General features: G+C 40.1%; 1 protein-coding gene across 1 annotated transcript in view; it reads right to left on the reverse strand.

Moving 5' to 3' along the window:
• Positions 1–6146: 6146 nt before the first annotated feature.
• The window catches only part of LOC112560230 (kelch-like protein 5), a 38387-nt gene continuing 24703 nt past the window's right edge, over positions 6147–19830 (reverse strand). The window contains 9 exon segments of the mRNA XM_025231917.1: positions 6147–10974; positions 11305–11476; positions 11711–11923; positions 12839–13001; positions 13263–13487; positions 14486–14675; positions 15134–15346; positions 15533–15630; positions 15633–15728. Coding sequence (XP_025087702.1) covers positions 10915–10974; positions 11305–11476; positions 11711–11923; positions 12839–13001; positions 13263–13487; positions 14486–14675; positions 15134–15346; positions 15533–15630; positions 15633–15728 — 1430 coding nt within the window. The 3' untranslated portion in view covers positions 6147–10914.

Here is a 19830-nt window from a genome sequence, read left to right on the forward strand (position 1 = left end):
CACAGCAAATTAATTTCTTAACGTCCTTTTTCGCAGTCCAGTAACACGAGTCAGTTTTGGAGGACTCTCCGGACAGGAGTAAGTCTATACTTGTCTCTGCCGCGAAGACAATGCGTTTGTTTTAATGACATATCGATCAGATCAACGCAATGGGTGTGATCGTTTTTCCTTTACTCACTTTGTTCTTTCTTCTTTTTCTTTTTTCTTCTTTTTTCGGAAGCAATCAAACATGCATGCTTAATTTTATGAATGCAGCTCAGGTTGAAAGCAGTTTTGTGTGCAAGCCTATTGCTACCTCCGCTTCTACGTGAAACCCAGGTCCATCGTGAACCCAGCTGTACGGGGAAACCCTGCTGCTGGCTGTCCACATCATTGTTTCTGGGTTGTCTGCGAGCGAAAGTGTGAAGTATTGGTATGTTGGCGACTGGCCTCGGGAAAGCTGTACCTGCTTTCCCTGACCATTACCTGACTTTCGGAGTCTGGCTGTCAGTTCACAACACGGGTATTCTGAACCGGCTAAAGGCCTGCAGTCTGTGAGTGGGAAGGTCCGGTGACATTAACAGTAAGACGATCGTCAACAACAACAAAACTATAAAACCTGAGGATCGTTGTACACAGGTTCAAATCCCATCCCGCTACTCATTTTTAAATATTTTCGGATATGGCACTCATGTACAGACTAACATGCAAGTGAGTTCAACGGATAACCCTGCGCAAGACACCAACAGCCAGCAAACTGTATGCGACAAACTATAGATAATTATAGATAATTAGTGGGCAAGGTTGCATCACACGCTCTCTCCTTCTAGAACGTCTTCAGTCTTCTTTCTTTGAGGTCTCCGAGTTTTCCTGGACTAGAAGATGTCTAATGGGCCATTAGCCGCCACTGTTTTTTAAATGTCTTTTCAGCGACTAGTGCTAGCATGCACTTTGGCTCACAATACCTAAGGAAAGACGCAAACAGGCAAAGGAAATGAGATAATGGTAAAGTATTGGAAATGTCAAAGTGCCTGCGCTGTACACTGAATGGGGTGGGCACGCAACCCGCACAAGACGGTGAGTGGTAAGTCACGCAAGAGGACCGATCTGATTGGTCAAGTAATCAGGTCAACCAAAACCATTATTATTTTTCTAATTATTTTTCGGAGAACCAAAACAAAGAAGTTTTGGCTGGTTAATGTATATCTCTATTAAATTTATTGAACTTCTGCGATGACAGGAGATACTTTTTAAAGGTCCCTATTACGGTAGGGACCAGAAAGAAAGGGTAATAGAGCAAGTTGTGGTAAGTACCTTGATAACTAAAATGCGGCTGTTACACGATTTTGAATGATGATGTTAGGTTAATAAGTCGGATGATTAAAACAATTTTAAGACAGTTTAAAAGGTATTAAAACTGCTGGTTGACAAGAACTTTGACTATCTTTCATTTAAATTTTGATAAAGTGAACGATTAGCAAGAATTTGGAAGCAAAACAAATTAAAAATGACAGAAAATAAAAGGTTTAAATTTAAGTAGTGGTTTGTTAAGTGATTACGACAGAAACTTAGTTAATGCTGGCGTGTGTACAACCTGAGGAGGGGGATGACTTTGTAGGACAGGATCACAGTTAACAGAGTATCAACAACAGGAAAATATGTGGCATACATTATAAAAATTCATATGATGCAAACGACTAATAGTGAAAACATACGACTTACCCTTCTTTTATTGTCGGAAAAGTCAGTTCGAAAGAAAATTCCGGTTTGTCAGACGTTTCTCGTGGAAAGGTCCTCTCACAACTCTGGGTTGCCTGGCAACATGCAGCTACCCCTACTCTTCAATCCTCTCCCCCTCGGAAACGGAAGTGATCGAACGCGCGCTCTAATGCTGGAGATATGTGTGTCCAAACTGTCCTGGAGGTGGGGTTAGGGTAAGAACTATCCGACGAGCTTCCGGGGGTCTTAATGATGGTGAGATGGAAGCGGTGGATGTCGATTGCTTAGATCTGATTAACAAGGAGACAAAAAATGGATGATGATGATGAGGAGGAGGACATCTAATTAGTTCTAAAGCCTTTGTCCAACATTAGTTTACAAAACAGCAGCTTGCTGCATCGACTTCAACCCTGTCTTTGTGTTGGGGCAGATATTTAAGAGAAAGCTTACAGCTAGGTACGTGTAGAATGTTGAGGCGTTGTTGTCTCTCGTCTCCTGTCGTTTTTTTTTTTTTTTTCATTGTTCCTCCCTGCACAAACTTACCATGATGCCCAGTAAATCAAACGCAGTGTCATTGAAGACAATTATTTAGCAACTAATTCTGGTACCCGGCTTCGTCCCGTTGAGCTCTGCCGCTGACTTTTCCAGATCCTGATTTTAATGTCACCTTTGGACATATGGTTTGATTTTAGTCAAACGTATTTATGGCCAGCGACAAGGTAGTGAAATTATAAAACACTTGTACTCCTGATGTCACTTCCCTAATTTGACCACGGATAGGGAATATAGATTTATGCTTTAAAAGTTGGAAGACGTGACTTTTCTCTCTCTTCGTTACCGTCTAACATGATGACATTGTTCAATCAGTCGCAATTTTCCTGTTTTTTTTAAAAAGTTGGGACTTTTTCCAAAACAGTTTGTTTTTTCCCCCCAGAACATTCTTCGATTCTGTACGGCGCTTCCTGTTGATAAGAATAACGCAATCCTACCCTGGAGGTACAGCAGGCTGTTAAATCTCGAATGAGAAAAAATAAGTGATTGAAAGGCGCAGTGAAAAACAAACAGGAGCAAGAGAGAGCAGAACTTGGATGTAACCTTCGAAAAGGACGCATGCTATGGTTCTGAGCAAAAAAAAGTAAAAAGGAAATAATCCACCTACAGCTATTGCAAACGATTGTCTTGATGACAGGAAGTCTGCTATTCTTTAAGGGCAACTTGACTGTAGACAAGAACTAATGCCATTTCTCAGCACAATGTGAAACTTCGCCCTTTATTTTATCCTTCCCTCTTATGCTCCTCTCAATCCACCTCCTGCTGTGAAATTATTTTACATGCGCACGCGCGCGCACACACACACACACGGAACTCATGTTTACCGGAATTTTCTGGCAGCCCCCTTTCCCCTACCCCTAAGAGTCAAACGATCGCGCGAGGACACATCAAAATGCAGTCAAGTTTTTTTTTAATAGCCGGCCTGCCATTATCGCTCCTAACCAGTAGTTCTGTATTCTAAGAAGTGGGGGATGAGGGGAGAGGAACTTAAGTTCACACAGCAAAAACATTCCGTTCATGTGAAGGGCATTGGGCTACACTCTGGACATCCAGGCAGGCTTGTTGTCTTTTGTAGTTTTGTCTGCTGTCTGCGGACTTCTGACATTTTGTCTTCTGAGACTTGTTAATAGTTTATTTGTTAAACTCACTCTCAGTTATGAAACACTGCTGCTTTCTTTCGTGAAATGCCACTAGAAATCTTACAATTAAAACGGACTTTGGTTTGAGCAGATCCACGCCAACGATGTGAAACTCTTTATCCAATCCCAACTGTAGTTGAAAAGAAGAATTTTTTTAATTACTGTGGAAGAGTTGCTAGATGAATACATTTCCACTTTATGTTGGAAAAATGTTGATGACTGGGGGAACAGTCGGTGTGTGTCGATTTGCAGTAAACACGGAAGACTAGCATGTCTTTGCCTCTGGTGATCTCGGTGCCGAGCATGACAGAAATTTTATTTTCCTCGACATAATTGATTCTTGTGTATTTCCTTGGATAATAACTCTTCGTCAAGTGTACAGTAGAGGGACACAGCAAAGATATGGAGTTGACAATAAAATTATAGCTCGAAGAGTTCGCGGAAGAATTCAAGCTAGTTTGTATTGTGACCTCCCGGGGCTACGCCGGGTACCTCTACTAGTTTGCAGCTGTGTAGGAAATGTTGCCTTGGTCTTCCATTTATTTCTTGATATCACTCATTAATTGTTAAGTGTTTACATTCTCAACACGCTTTCAATCCCACTGGTTGAGCTTGTGTGTGCTGTTTAATATTTAACTGCAACGTCAACAGCAAATTGCTTGTATTCTCTGTCAAGTAACAAAGATTTGTAGAGAGCGGGTGGTAGCCGAATGACACAGACGTAGTGCACACGTTACAGTCGGTAGAAAGTATAGGTATATGTGACCAAAATGCTCTTTTCCGCAGTATATACCATGCACAAAATACTGATATCCCCAGTGCACACTGATATGCTTATGTCATATGGCATGACATAATATATGATGATACATGTTATATGGCAGAAGCCAATATAGCCAGGACGGTATGTTAAGATCATCACCAATGAGACTCGTATACAATCATACATTATTCTACAAACCATTCATCACCCACGCCAGCATTCAGAAGCTTTAACAAGCATCTAACCCCAATCTGCTGATCCTGCATGCAGGCATACAGACTTTTCGGTTCGAATAGAGCCGGCAGGACCTTGAATTATTGTGGAAATATATAGGTGTCCCCAAGCTGCAGATTACCTGTCCTCTTGTTTTTCAACACACTTCTTCTATCATTGCACAAGATTCTTTATGACTTGGAAACAATATTTTTGGCTGAGTAGCAAACCGACAGCATGCCGACGGGCATGGTTTTGCAACAAAGCAACGTTTTTCAACGATTGCCATTGATGATTGGATTGCAGTTTTCATCCGGTCAATAAACATCTCACTGTAGCAACACTGCTTATCTTTCAGCCCCTCTCCTGACAATGTTAAAGAACTGAGTCCACAGCGCTGCTAACATAAATGCAACTGCATTATAGATAAATATTGACTCACCCTTGTATTTGGACCAATCTACATAACAAAGGCACAATCACACGGCAGAGGCCATATTGACCAGATGGACAAGAAAAGGTTTTATTGGTTAGAAAAAATCAATCCACAAATTCCTTTGGAAAAAGACTATTATAAATTGATAAATATATGCAAATGAAATATGATGGAAGCCAATGACAAATCTCAATCTTGGTTATGGAGGAAAAACATGAGCCAATCAGAGTCAAGGTTCACATGTAGTCATATCTTGGATGGTCTGTGAGAAGTCTAAAAACTATAAATATCTGTAACAATGACAATATTGGAAAATGGTTCAGACATAAATGGCAATATTTAAGCATAAAAGCCAACAATGCAAAAGTTGAAAATGTGCTTTTCATGCAGTGCTTTTAATACTTCAATGTAAAATGTGTTGGATGTAAAATGCAAACCTCACAATCTCTTAGTAGCTTTCCTAATGAACATTTTATTATTATTTCATGAAGGGTGTCATAAGCTTCTATATGTTTACCCATATATACATTTCCAAAGTGTATAATCAAAATGCTAAGGTTGAATTCAAAGTGTGCCATACACAGACAACACATGTTTTTCCTATGTGTCTTACTATAAAGTTTGCTAGAACCTCATTCCACAATTTCCAAACTGTGCCATTGGAAAGATAAAAGGAACAAAGAATGTTGACTTACCACTAAAGATACCATAATATTTGCCCATTCATTTCCCCATACACTTCTTCCTCACTTGCTTCGTTAAGCATCTAGGGGGGTAGTGACCATGATCTATGTTAATCAGGTGTTAACATGCAAGCAGTTTACTGTGCTTCTGGCAAATCTTGAACAAAAATATATCAGGCAGCAGTGCACACAACTCTCAAATATGAATTTTCATCTTTGCATCATGACAATGAGAAATATGATGCAATAAATTGAACATGATCTATAAGCTATCAAAATCTTCAAAATCTTTATCACCAACATCAACAGCAGTTACAAATCTCTTGTTAAGTGAAAATTATTGACTAGTATTTAAACACCAGTAATAAGAGTAGAAAGAGGTTGTATCTGTTTTGGTCCCCAGATCAATAGCTCAACACATTGATGAATGAAAAACAAAGCTGCAGTTTATTCAGAACTGAGTGAACACATTCTTTATGAACTTACAACAATCTGTTCAATGTATAATGAACAAACCATTCTATAATATACCCAACTACTGTCACATGTTTTTAGCTTTGTTTGAACTGTGGACAATGGTTTCCCATGCTATTACCTTCAATATCAAGTATCGACTACCATGGAAATACCCCATGGGATTCCCATTCCTATGGACAACACTGTGAACTGCACTTCAGCCTATGCCCTTCTTAGACAATACTAAAATTTGATGTAGACAAACTGATTAAATAGCAGTAAAGGTATAATCTCCCCCCTCTCTGCTTTGTCCTGCTTAACAGCTATCCACCAGGTTTGGTGATCATGGGGAGAAGTGGGTGGGACACAAAACCGCCCCTTCAGTGCAATAATATTGCAACAAAGAAATAAGGAAAAACACTAAAAATGTAACTAATATTTCCTGATGCATGTGCTTATGAACTTATGTGCTGTGAAATGTCTACTGAACACCTACCCAAAAAAACAAAAACAATAAAGCAACAATAAAAAAATATTTAAATCAGAAAACATCAAGATTAGTAAGTTTGTGAGACCAGATGTTATGCCTGAATTGGAATGCCCTGACCAACTGAATTGAGGCAAATATGTGAGGGTTTATTGTAACAGAAGTTAATATCTGATCAATTCAAAATCAGTGAGCAGTGAGAAGACACGAGGTAGACCAGCATCTCAAGCTTGCCAAATCAAGTCAGTGTTCAACAAAATATGATGAAACATCCTGTTAATTAAGTAGTTTTGTCTTTGTGGTCAAATGATGGAACGTAGAATTAGAACTGATCCTCATAAAGGGCTCACACACTGCCAAAGGTGTGGGACAAGTGTGGGGAAAAGGCAGTTGGGTGGGGTTAAGAGCAAACAGGTTAAGGTTTACAATGAATGAGCATTTTAGGTGGCCAAAGGGGAGCAGCTCCTCCAACAAAGGGATCAACTATTTTGGGTCCCCGTTTACTGCTGTAAATTGTGCTCTTCTTCTGTTATCCACATGTATTATCTCAATATTACATTTTAGTTATTCACATACACTGGAAAATGTCTGAAGAGAAGTATTGATGTATCATACCTCTAGCATGAAGCTGTGACACAATTCACATGCAAATTATTTTAGTTGAAAAAAGTCTAAGCAAAATCAAGCAAATGTGAACTAAAGCTGCCACATTATATTAGTTCAAAGCTCAATAAACATTTACATCTCCTAATATGTTTCAGAAGAAACATTTAGAAGACAGTAAAATCCTTTTTAAAATAAGTGCTTTACACACACAGCACAGCTCAGCATTGGAAACCATTACCTATCACTCTCTTAGAACTGAAAAACCAGTTATTTTTTCTAATAGCATTGGTGGACACAACATTTTTTTGTGCATTTATAGCATGCAAGTTTAAATTGATGGAGTAAGCTAAAAGAAAAAGCTAAACACACCATGCCACCTTGTGGGAAACTGGCAGTAACCACAACTCTTAGCAGTCACAGTTCTGACAGCAATGTCAATGCACTGACAGACCGGCAGCATCATTACTTCACCTTTCACCACATAAAGCTATCACTCACGCAACCAGCTTGAATGCCAGGACAAACACAAAGAAAGAAAAATTGTAATCCTAAATGATGGCATTATCGAAGACATCAGACCATGTATCACCATCAATTAAACCAAACTTTGCAGAATTGATGAATGTGGGGCAGAAGTAATGTGCACATTCATTTGGTTTAAAATGACATTTAAAATAGGCAGAAGGCACTTGATGTAATGAGTCTCTACAATGAGCATACATGCAGACAAAAAGAAAATATCACACACAACTAAATTTTCTCTTCCCTAGTGTTTCGCTGCTAGTCATTCAGATGAATATCCCTATCAAAGAATAATAACCCTCAAATCAGCAGGCAACTCCCACACTTGAAAATTTTTTCTTAGGAGTTGGCATTAAAATAGGAAAAAAATCTGCACAAAAGACAAGTTCCATATCGGCAGGCAATATCCCACACTTCAAAAGACATTAAAACACTAAAACCTAGGAGTTTTGTTTAAACTTGGTATTACAGTTATTTAATATCCTCCATCAACCAGTAATTACATACTAAATTGTACTGCATGAAAAAAAAAAAAGCATTTGTACTGCAATGCCAAAACTTTGCTGAATGTTATAGTTAGTGTCCTAACAATTTTTCTTTAATCATTTACAGGTTTCGTTGTTGTCAACAAAGAAAAAATAAAAGACCTGAAGAAAAAAGTCATGGTACCTACAATTTCCCATTAGAATGACAACATGTGCAAAAATTTACCTTTTTTAAAAATAATATTGCCACCAGAAAAAAATTGCAATGTGGTTTAAAACTCTTTTACTTTAACTTGTTCAGTAGTACCACACTCTAACTTACCACACAAATGAGGAGTAAACTAGACAAGGCATTTCCTTTCATAGATTGAATGACCATTATTCCGGAACACTGGAGAAAACTTGTATGAAAATATATACAAACTGCCTACTCTGCGCACAGAGCTAAATCAATTGGGATTTTGTGGCTAAGGCACTTGCCAATGGTTATGTTCTTGGAGCACCAATTCAGGCAGAGAGCAATAACAATGAGCAATCTAAACATATTTTAGAGCACTATTCACAATCTGGAGTAAACTGTCACAAAAACCTGTCTCTGGGTCACAAGCTTTCAGCTGGCTGAGCACTCAATACATGAGGGATGAATGTTGGTATCTTTTCCAGCCTTTTTACCTGTTGTTACAGAATTTAATCCATCTCTACTGAAGCTGATTCAGAAGGAAAGGAATGCATATTGTGGCTGGCTTGTTTCTAAAGTCAAGCTAACTATATCAAAAATAGGAGTGGAAAATATAAAATCTGTTCATGCACAATATGAAAAGGTCGCTCTGCACAAAATGACAGTATGAAGAAAATAAAAATCAATGAAACATTCATTTTCATAAAAAAAGGTGCATGGCAAAATAAAGCTGCTGGCAGACAAGAGTATGATTTGAGATCCACAGCTTGATTTTAAAAGATCTGGGTATCTACAAGCACTTCTCTTATGGATGGAGGTAAAAAAAGAAAAATAGACGCACCCCACACTTGTTCTTTGTGCAATTTTTTTCAAGTCCAATGACTCACAGCAATAGATACAAAGACAACAATTAAACCTCATGATCTATTTGGAAAAAAAAAGAAGACAAGAGAAAATAGATGACATGTTGACATGAGCTACAAACTGATGGCTGACTTCCCATGACTGAGGTTAGATTATTTACAGTGAATTTAAAAATAGCAATGGAAGGTCAATTGTTTTGTGTGGTTGAGATTGATATCAGCAGTTCTAGTTTCCACACTGGCCTGGTTTTCTTTGTACGAAAGAGCTGGCAAGTCACAACATGAAAGTTTGCACAACAGCGATGACACACTATTTGTTCAGTGACTGTCATCTCCATGCAGTTCAAGTCTAGATTCTGTCTGCCATGTCCAATATTTTCATGAATTCTCCATACAAGCAAGAGTTATGACCATGGCACACAACACACTTATGTGGACAGAATAAGGCCGTCTGCAAACATCCTCCTTGAATTACACACTCATTTAAGCACAGTCAAAATTTCAAAACTGGTATTCATAACTTTGATGATGGAAATCACAGAAATATGGATTTCCTGCCCCCAAAATGCTGTGTTATCCACTCTTGTAGACTCACATAATTTTTGTACTTTTATTTATAAAGTTTTAGAAATTTCTGTCAAATTATTACCAGTCATCATTTCTTCCCTGGAAAAAAAACAAATGGCAAGAAGTTCATCTTTTTCATGAGGTTATGCAATAAAGATTTGTACTTTTTTCTCCTTGTATTTTATTGTATGCAAAGTTGATTCAAATTTTGGCATGTTTCTCAACAATATGTCCAGCCTGGTTCAACTCCATTCCCTTATCAGAAAGGCACATTAAGAAAGACTCACTTTTATTAACATTGTCATCCTTTTCCTCCCTCCAGCTCTTGTACTTTCAGGAGTCTGAAGGTTCCTTTCTCAATACATTTCATTAGGTGGCAAACAGTATATCTGGCCACAGTCCACAGGTCTTCTTAGGTATGACCAAGACCTTTGGAACAGCTATATTCATTCTGATGATAACCAAATCAAATGAACTCTCTGTAGGCTTTCCTGAACAGATCTTTGGTGTTTTTTGGCACTTGTTAAAGACTCACCAGGAACTTTAAACAATCAAGGCTTTCTCTCGAGGCCTCTTAAGGCCTACACTTCTCTCAAAACCTCACAAAAGATGTTGACTAGTAACACTGTCACTCCATGGGATCCCTGTCTCCAATTTCCTCTCATTGTCTAACAAATGCTTGCTGGCATTCTTGTCCCAAACTTTCTGAGATGCTGATTATAATAAATGGAAAGAGAATTTGCTCCCTGAGAAACAGTAGTGATTAAGTGATGATTGGCCTGATGTCATTACCTAGGAAACAGATCCTGGAATGTCTGACTAAATTACTCTAATTTTGTCCATAGCTGTCATGAACTTAATGTCGTACAACATCAAGCAGCTTCTTATATATAAAAAAGCTCTTTCACAAGAATATGCTATCTATTCATTGTCTTCATCTATTATTACTGGATCATATTCCTGAAATACTGCTTTCATTTCTGTAAACTTCTGTCTACATTTGTTCCCCCTCTTTTTTTTTTTTGGTGATACTAATGTGTTCCAGTGGCAGTTTAAATCTATTCATAATAAGGACTAAAAATGCACTTTCATTATAAACACTTATAAAACTCTTACAGACAACTTTAGACAAAGGCCAGCTTCTTTAGTTTGACAGCAGCAAGCTAAGTTTCAAGTCCACGACTCAAGAACGGTCTTGGAACGTTTCAAAGCCAACAGGCCAGAAGGCCATTTTCGAAGAATAGACAGGGATCCTTTGGCACGTAGTCAGCTGTTTGGCACATGAACAACACAAGCCCATGCTCGCCCTGTGCAAAGCGAAGACACCTGAGGAGGAAACAGAAATACAGAACATTTTTAATTTATGTAAGGAAATTCATGCATCAGTTTTTAATAAAGAATATAAATTTATAATTTAGGAGTAACTAAGAAGCTGCTGTACAGAACACAAGATGTAGAAAAGAGGTTGGTTGGCACTTGATCCCATCACCTGCTTTGTTCACGCACCTCTCACTTGTCCCAGCGGATGTGGAGTAGACAGGCATATGTGTTGCATTCTTGTTAGAATGACATCAATCAAAGCAGACATTCAAACTTGTGGCAGGATATCTTGATTTACCATACCAATACATTTACCTATGCCAGTTTTACACATACCTTGAACCACTCATTTGTAATGGGGTCATAACACTCCACATCGTTAAGGTACTGCTGTCCATCATAGCCTCCTACAGCAAACAATTTGTCCCCAAGTGGACAGAGGCCGACAGCGTCTCGTGGAGAACAGATAGGTGAGATGTTGGTCCACTGGTCTGTTTTGGGGTCATACCTGTCAGAGATGACCTCAGTTACAAGCCAACACAGAGATGTGCCATATGAGCCATTCACATTGGTTAACTTACAATTTCACTGACTGTACTCATAAATCCTGTAATGATACATACAAACTACTTCTTAAATCCCATAATGATCTTATGTAATTCTTTCCACTGATTTTATTATCTCACTGGTCTCACAACATATAAGAAGAAAACATGAGATGCAGAAGATAAACCCAAATGACCTTTCTGCACTGTCAAAGCGGCTGCAATTGGGATTGCTGGCAGGTGCCTCGAGCCCGCCAACAGCATACAGAAAACCACTGCAGGTTGCAACACCCACACCTCCTCTTCGCTTAGCCATGGGGCAGCAGTGAGTCCATTTGTTTGTGTGTGGGTCAAAGCACTCCACAGACTTCAGACTTGAGCTACCATCACGACCGCCAACAGCATACAGCCTGTGAACATGATCCATAGTTAAGAAAACTTTTTTTTCATTTTTTAGGCATGCAGAAATAGATTGAAGGCTGCACAGATGAGAAATGATTTTCAGTTACAGTTTTGATGTGCGTTCAAAAACAGAAGTGGAAAGAGAACTTTTTTTTTTACCATATCGTTTTCAATTTGTTCCCAAATCCCAACAGCAATTAAATTGTTTGAGCCTTTTCAGCCTATCCAATAAAACCCTTTTAAGCTAGAAAGAACAGTACATCCCCTATTCTGTTGCTGTGAAATAGATAAAATATTTAAAATTAGCTCAGTAGAAGACAGAAGCAATATTTGTGTGGTTCTTTTACTAAATGAATATATTTTATTATTTAAATACAATATAATTTATAGCAATGAACAGACACCATTCATTCTTCAAGAAACAAAATTCGTTATCCATCATGGTAAATTAAAAAAATACAGACAATGTTAATGGGCTTTTTTTTAGTCCAAATTAAATTATCTTTTAACAGGATCTTTATTAAAAAAATCTACAAGCAAATCTGTTTATATTAATCACTATTGATCATGAAATGCAGTATTAATGTTCGCATCTTTGTACCATACCATGTAAACAAAATCCAGAAAAAAAAAAGAATACTTTTTTAAACTGTTAAATTACAAGACTTCTTAAGTTCCAAGCTAAAAAAGAAAACTCCATAGCTGATCATTTTGCAGTTTCATAAATTAATTTTTGGCTAATTTTCATAAAGAATTTGTTTCATCAATTTTTAATGAGTAACAAAATTAATATCCTGTCTTTGAAATGTTACATTTTATATAATAATTTTTCAGAAACATAGATTTTTCAAATCAATTATTTATACACCAAAACATATTTTTATGCGTTTGTTTCAAAAGCAATCATTCCCTAGCTCACTCACTTTCCGAAAAGGGAGGCCACTCCAACGGTGCTGCGAGCAGTGGACATGGGTGCAACATAGCTCCACTGACGAGCCTGTGGATCCCAGCGCTCCACAGTATTCAAGTATGACCAGCCATCATGCCCACCAACTGCATACATTGGTCCCTCAAGCACACCAACACCTGTGTCGATCATTTATGCTTTATCTTTAATGTGTTCCTTGCAATTATCTCACATTTCTTTTCAAGACAGTCTGTAAAGCATAAGCTTAGCTGGAGTTTTACACCATGTAAAGCATAAGCAGGTATAATCATGGAAATAAAAAAATAAAAAGATACTGCCAATAATAGAATGTGACTCAGGCAGACTGAAGGATTTAAAAAAAAACCAAACAAACAAACGAAATTGCAACAATTCCAAGATGCTGGAGAAAACTTCATCACCTAGCCCATGTCTGTGTGTGGACATTGGAGGCATCAATGTCCAGACTTTCTTTTTCAGATCATAACACTCTACAGTGTTAAGTGTCTTCAGTCCATCTCTTCCTCCCACAACATACAGGCGATCCTCCAGTACTGCAACACCAAACTGGAGACGGCGTCCACTCATGTTGGCTACTTGTGTCCAGGTGTTTGTCCTGAGGTCATACTTCTCTATGCTTGTGGCCCCTAGGATAAATAAACACCACCCACAAAGACTTGTCATCATCTTTGCTTATGGAAAAGGTTCACAAGCAATTTTCTGCAAAGGTAACCAGGCATATAAACACTTTGTATTTAATGAGGACATAAAACTAATTTAACTTACCAAATATTATCTATTGAGTTCTATTAATAATGCACTACTGTCTTCCTATGACGAATTTGGTACTTAAAGCATCTCTAATAATACACAGAATGCTAAATGAAATAATAATTAAGAAAAGAAAACTTACAGTTAAGATGTTATTTTGTTTATGAAAACTTCATGAGCTCAATCTTTAAAAAGCTGGGACTAATATCACCTTCTGTCATCTGCATGCAAGTTGATAGCAAACAGGGAGGCAGCTCTCTCAACTTTAAAACCTTTGGTGCTTTTTGTATGGCCGCTCGCTTTTAAGCATCAGATTTAGTTTTGCACTTCCACTAATGCCTTTTAGTTTGGTTTTCTCAGCTCTGCCTTTTTTTTTTTTTGAAATATAGGTATACTAATTTTACTTCTCTTGTAACTTCCATGTTTATTTTTGATACACTTAGCACAATAATTGGTTGCCTATGTGAATTCTCTCTGGGTACTTAAGCTGGCTATCTTTTCTGCCCCTGCAGATTTTTTACTTTTTTTTTTCTACTGCAGCCATGCCAGACTACTCTGCTATATTGTAACTATGATGATGCAGAGGCACTGAGAAAAAAATAATTAAGGATCTCTTTCAAGCCAAAATCATCAGATATAACTTGATGGAAACATGACACAAGCTCACTGTCTGCTTGGCTATAAGTGCCTTCTATCGTGCAGTGAAAACAAAGATCCAGTGTCTGGTTACCCTAACAATAAAACCTACTGGTCTCCTATTACTAATATCTGACTGCGATGCTTGCTCGTAATGAGCTCTCTGGTTCAAAACCCTGGACAGACACATGGGAAATAACCCAAGTATCCAAACCTTTGGCCTCAGCTCCTATCTCACCCTTGGTGCAATCCATGCCTCCAACAGCATACAGCATGCCGACGGTTGACTTGCGTGGCTTGGTGCGCGGACTTTGGAAGGAGGAGCGCCGCTCTGGGAGCAAGTGGTACTTGAGAGCCTCCATGATGAGTTGCTGGCACTCACGGTCATCTCTGAATAGCGAGTTTGTCTCAACATGGTCAGCAATAAACTGCAAAAGAAATTAACATAAATCTTGCTGGTTCAGCCTAAGCCTCCCTTGTGCTGCAGAAACATTTCTCAAGAAGACTGAGTGAAGAGGAAATGTGGAGGCTGAGGACAAAAATAAGCTATTACAAAAATGAATATATAATGTTCTTTATTTTTAGTAGCTATAGTGATTGACCAAGCACTTTCCAGTCAGGTGCTCCAAGTACTCTCAGTAACAAGACTGAATAACTTTTAGGACAAGCAACTTAATTTAATGATTGACAGCTGCAATTTCTGTTAATTTTAATTGTTTTAAATTATTCTTTAATATCAAAAGATCAATGAAGATTTAATGAAGGCAAAAAGTGAGCTGCTCGATTCCGCTCAAATGACAAAGACATGGAACTTCTGCAGTCAAGTCAGTGGTAAGCACATGGTGAGTGTAAGAAACATACAATGTTGGATTCGTGCATGGCATACCTGAGGCGCCATGAGAGGCAACTTTATGTGGGACAGGAGTTTGGCAAGATGTTTGCGGCGGTTGGTCAGGTCATGTCGTGCCCACTGTACCAGTGCTTGAAAGATGGTCTCTTCATTGGGGACATTGAGGTCATCACTGGCCATTAGTGTGCACACCTCTTCACAGGGCAGCAAGACAAATTCCTGGTTCTTCATCACTTCAACAAAGTTCTCCTGGTAGGTTTCAAATCATACACACAAAATTATTCTTTGGGTTTCATGTAACTTTTTACAGAAATCATTAAGTATACTATACTTATAAAACATACAGACAAATGAAAATAGACCAATAACATATGGCTAATATGCGTTTAAAAAACCCCAAAAGGTGAAATTATCTTCTCTTTTGGTTATACTGACCATGACATAATTATTGGCAACCTTGTACAGATCAGTACAGCCTTGAGCATCTGCAAACTGCCGAATCCCAATACAGTTGGAGGGGTGCAGCTGCTCATCAGAAAACTACAGCAAGCTTCTACAACTTCAGACAGCTGCAGAAGACTGGACGTTGACAGCAAAGCCTCCACTGTCTCTTCCTTCAGCTCAATGCGGCCTGCAAAACATGCTTTATCTTTAGTCATTATGATGGATATTAATAACACAAAACCTAGATAGGAAAATCATTTTTTTCCCACAAGATTTGTATGCACAACTGGTTATTTCACCCACGCTTGCTCTTTAGACAAGATCTTTCTCAAACAAGATGGTCAGCTACTTATTACTATGATTTTATCATTAATTACAATTACTTTTTCTAATTACATCACACAGACCTTTTCTAAGGAAATCAAAGGAAAGAAACCAATTTTTGAAGGTGCTGAAGAATAACTGAAGGTATTCTACTACTACTGTTCTTGCGAACAGCCTTTAGAAAGTCGGGTCTTTTTGACTGCCCCTCAGCCACCAAAAAAAAAGCCATTTTCTGAACACCTTTGGCAGTTTCCAAGGCATTACTGGATTCACTGAGCGCCAATGAGCTTGCATATTTTTATTTTCTTCTGTTTGTGTGCTCTGAGTTACACACAGAACAAGCCACATCTGGGATCTTCAGGATTAGTAACAAACCCACTGCGCAAGCTTCTCTAGGATTTTTTTTTTCAAAATGCTGCCAAGGACAGTCAACAGGCTATCAAATGCCTGTCCATAGAAGGCAGCAGCTGAAGAACGGGCCCCTGTGATTACCAACCGAGACTAAGTTCCTGCGACACTAAATGGGGGAGGGAGGATGATAGCTTTTAACTACCACCACGTCCGGTCCTCTCGCTCGGTATATTGCGCTTTTCCTAGCTTTCACCGTGTGAAATTCTCTCTCTCTTGAGGTCACGCGAGGTCAGGTCAACGTTTCAGCACGTGCCAGACGCTACCCTTCCCCACTCCACACGGCAACATACAAACTCATGAAGGAAACGTTTTAATTATGCTTCGCCAGGAGGAAATAAAGTTTTACAAAAATTCTTTTCGTCTTTTTTATGCTGTTTATTACGCTGAAAAATTTCGCAAGGAGGATTCCTCCCTCTGCTGTCGAGAGCGCTCTGCGTGAGCAACATGCCGAGGAAGGATAGATGGGATGAGTGGAAATGAGTTGGTGTGAGTGTGGGGAGGGGAGAGCCAACTAACATTGCTTCCTCCACCCTTGTCGGTTCTCAACGTGCTTCTCATCAGCAAAAAAGCCAGCCACATCGGCGCGGGGACTATAAGGTGCAAACGGGTTTTCGGGGTTATGGGGGCCAGGATGCACTCCGTTCGTCCTGGTCTGCGAGATATAAAGGAAGTGGATTTCCAGGGCAGTCGAACAGAGAAGGTTTGCAAGAAGAAAGAAGATGCTTTTTTTTTTTTAAAGGAGGGTTGAAATGACAACGCCCCTGGACAAAAGCGTGACAGGCATGCTGAAGGAAGACAACAGCTTGAGCTTGGGGGTCATCCGGTGTGAAGGTGCACAGATGGCCAAGGTTGTGACAGTAAACCAAGCGCTGTCGGGGGAGTGGACGGAGGGGAGGGGATGGGAGCAGCTGTGAACATGCATGCGCACACACAGACCCTCAGTAAAACTAAAAGCCTTTTGTGAAAGAAGGCCCTTTATCTTCCTTCCCTCCAGCTCTACATTTTTTTTGCTGCCTGCCGCCACGCTGCTGACTTTTTTTTTAAACCATATTGACTGCATATCACCGTGGGCAGTGCCAGTCTCTAATCTTCATTTCGATCCTCATAATGAAAACGCAGACCACGTGAAGAAGACTGAAGAACTGGAGAAGACACAACGCCCCCCCCCCCAAAAAAAAAAAGAGGTGTGGAGGGGAGGGAACGATGGATTGGACTGTATATCTCCTCATTCGTCCTCTGGCCGTAGATTCCACGTACCAGTAACGTTGTTCGTTCCACACGCTGCCACCCAATCCCAGAGAACGCTGTCTGCCCGTGAGGTCACACAAAGTCTGCGGGGCCTGTATCAGCCCTTCTACCCAACCTTCACTCCTTTTCATCTAACTCCTGAATCACTCCAGTCTCCAGAGCTACTGCACTCCTAGCACCACATGGCAGTGCCCCTACATGTCCCCTAATCTCTGATCAAAGGTTGATCAAACTTTCCTTCCTAGTTACGTGCAGTCGCGTTGCTGACACCCTTCCCCGTCCCCCCATCTCTTCCGTGAAGCATAAATGACCGCCATAAAAGAAAAGCAAAATACAACAAAGCAAATGCTCGCGGGGGAGCTTCCCTCCTCGATAATCAATGCCCTGGTCAATCGTTCCCATTCAGCCGACTGCATAAAGAGTGTGTGTGTTGGGTGTGCGCGGGGAGGGGGTTGCTTTTATGAACTAGTCACTCGTCGAGATGGCTTCTGTGTGTGGCAATAGTTGTTTTTCGTGTAACTGCAATTCTGTGTATCGGTACTCTCTGCCCTGAGTGTGGTTCCGTAGCGTGCACACGCGGCCATGGGCACACACGTGTTGCCATTAATTACGCGGTCATCCTTTAATCCCTCCCATCACCCCTCTACCACCACCCCACAGCCCGTACCACCAGCAGGTCACATACAATTCCCACCGGCACAGGGCTGCAGGTCAAGAGGTTATGGGGAGGGGGAGCGGCAACGCGTTGTGCCGCTAGATGCATGGCTAACGCCTGCCAAGCTCCACTGTTTTACCTATTTGGTTATTGTGGCTTCGACAGACATGGTCACCAGCTGAGAAATTCAAAATAATTTTCGCAGAACACCATAAAACAAATTAAAAACAACGGCATACGCATGCGTGGCAGCAGTGGGCAGGAGAAAAATAACCGCTGCCGGCTTTGTGATACGAATTTCCCAGTGACACATTTAGACGAATGCAGTGACGATTTTCTTGCCTTCCACACTCCTTCTCTTTATTCTTCTCTTCGAGGTAGAAATAGTTGAAATGTGTTTCAAATCTGTCAACAGCGTCTGTCTACCTGCAGTCTTTGAAAATGACAGCCGTCCCTGCTGACACAGCGCCAAGTCCTTCACCTCTCGGTTGCATCCATCACCTTTGCTTGCCCACTCCTCACATTTGTATAAAATGGAGATGGTAGTGTGTGTGTGATGGGGAAGAGGGTGAGGTACAGAAGGGGAAAAGGCTTAACTGTCACTATTCCCCCCGGACAGCAATATTTAGGATTATGCACTTTCAGCACTGTTTTATTGCCGTTATTTCCGCTGTCATCCATAACCCAATGCCGGCGGCGCTTTGCAAGCCGATCGTGTGCCCATCTTTTACTGCAACGGTGATATGGGGGATCGTTCATATATTTTTCTAAATCCCTAGTCAATTTTGTCCTATCTAAAGGGCCTTTTTAACCGGGCGCATGTCGTTGAGCACGAGATTTATCTTTGACATTGTTATTTTATACAAGACGGCCATTTGTTGCTATTTTTTAATTGTCAAATTGTCTCGCGTTCGACAACATAGTTTCGTGGAGTGTTTCAAAGCACGTGAATACACACGATTCGCCATCCACCCCAACCATACACACAGACGTGTCCCCAAATTTCTAAATTTCCCAGTCTATTTATCCGTTAAACAACCTTAAGGAAAAGAAAATCTTTTATTGGAGAGAAACTCCTTTTTGTGCGAATTCTTTTTTAACCTTTGCCACGATTTTTCCTCTTCCGATGCATGTGAGGGGTAAGTCTTCCAACTTGGGCAAGCTCAATGGTGCTTCCACAGCACTGGACTATGAAGCATAAATTCTCTGTCTGAGGCCTGCTTGGTGTAAAATCTCCAACCCTTTCTGCCCATTCAACAGCTGGTCATCAGAACCACAATAGGTGACCATATCATGGGAGATAAAACCTGCGAAAGAAAAAAGTTCAGCACCTCTTCCCGCAAACAGTGCTTCCCCTAGACACGATGAACCGCTTTCGTGTACTGCCCTTATGGTCAATAGGCTATGGGACGCCACTATTTTTTTTTTTAACCTGTATCCCTGTCACTTAATCATTCGTACGAATACGGCCGTCGGTTCACTAAAGAACGTGAACTCTCGCGTACGTCCAGCTTCCTCAGATGGTCAACGACAACGAAACGAATATTCTTTTGTCTGCATTCTCGTCGAGACGAGCTCCGAGAGAACACCAGGCTTTAGACTCCGTCCTGTTGGTTCGATGAGGGCGATGGTGTACCGGTCGAGGTTCGGG

Source organism: Pomacea canaliculata, linkage group LG3 (genome assembly GCF_003073045.1).
Source record: "Pomacea canaliculata isolate SZHN2017 linkage group LG3, ASM307304v1, whole genome shotgun sequence".
In the NCBI taxonomy this organism is placed as follows: domain Eukaryota; kingdom Metazoa; phylum Mollusca; class Gastropoda; order Architaenioglossa; family Ampullariidae; genus Pomacea; species Pomacea canaliculata.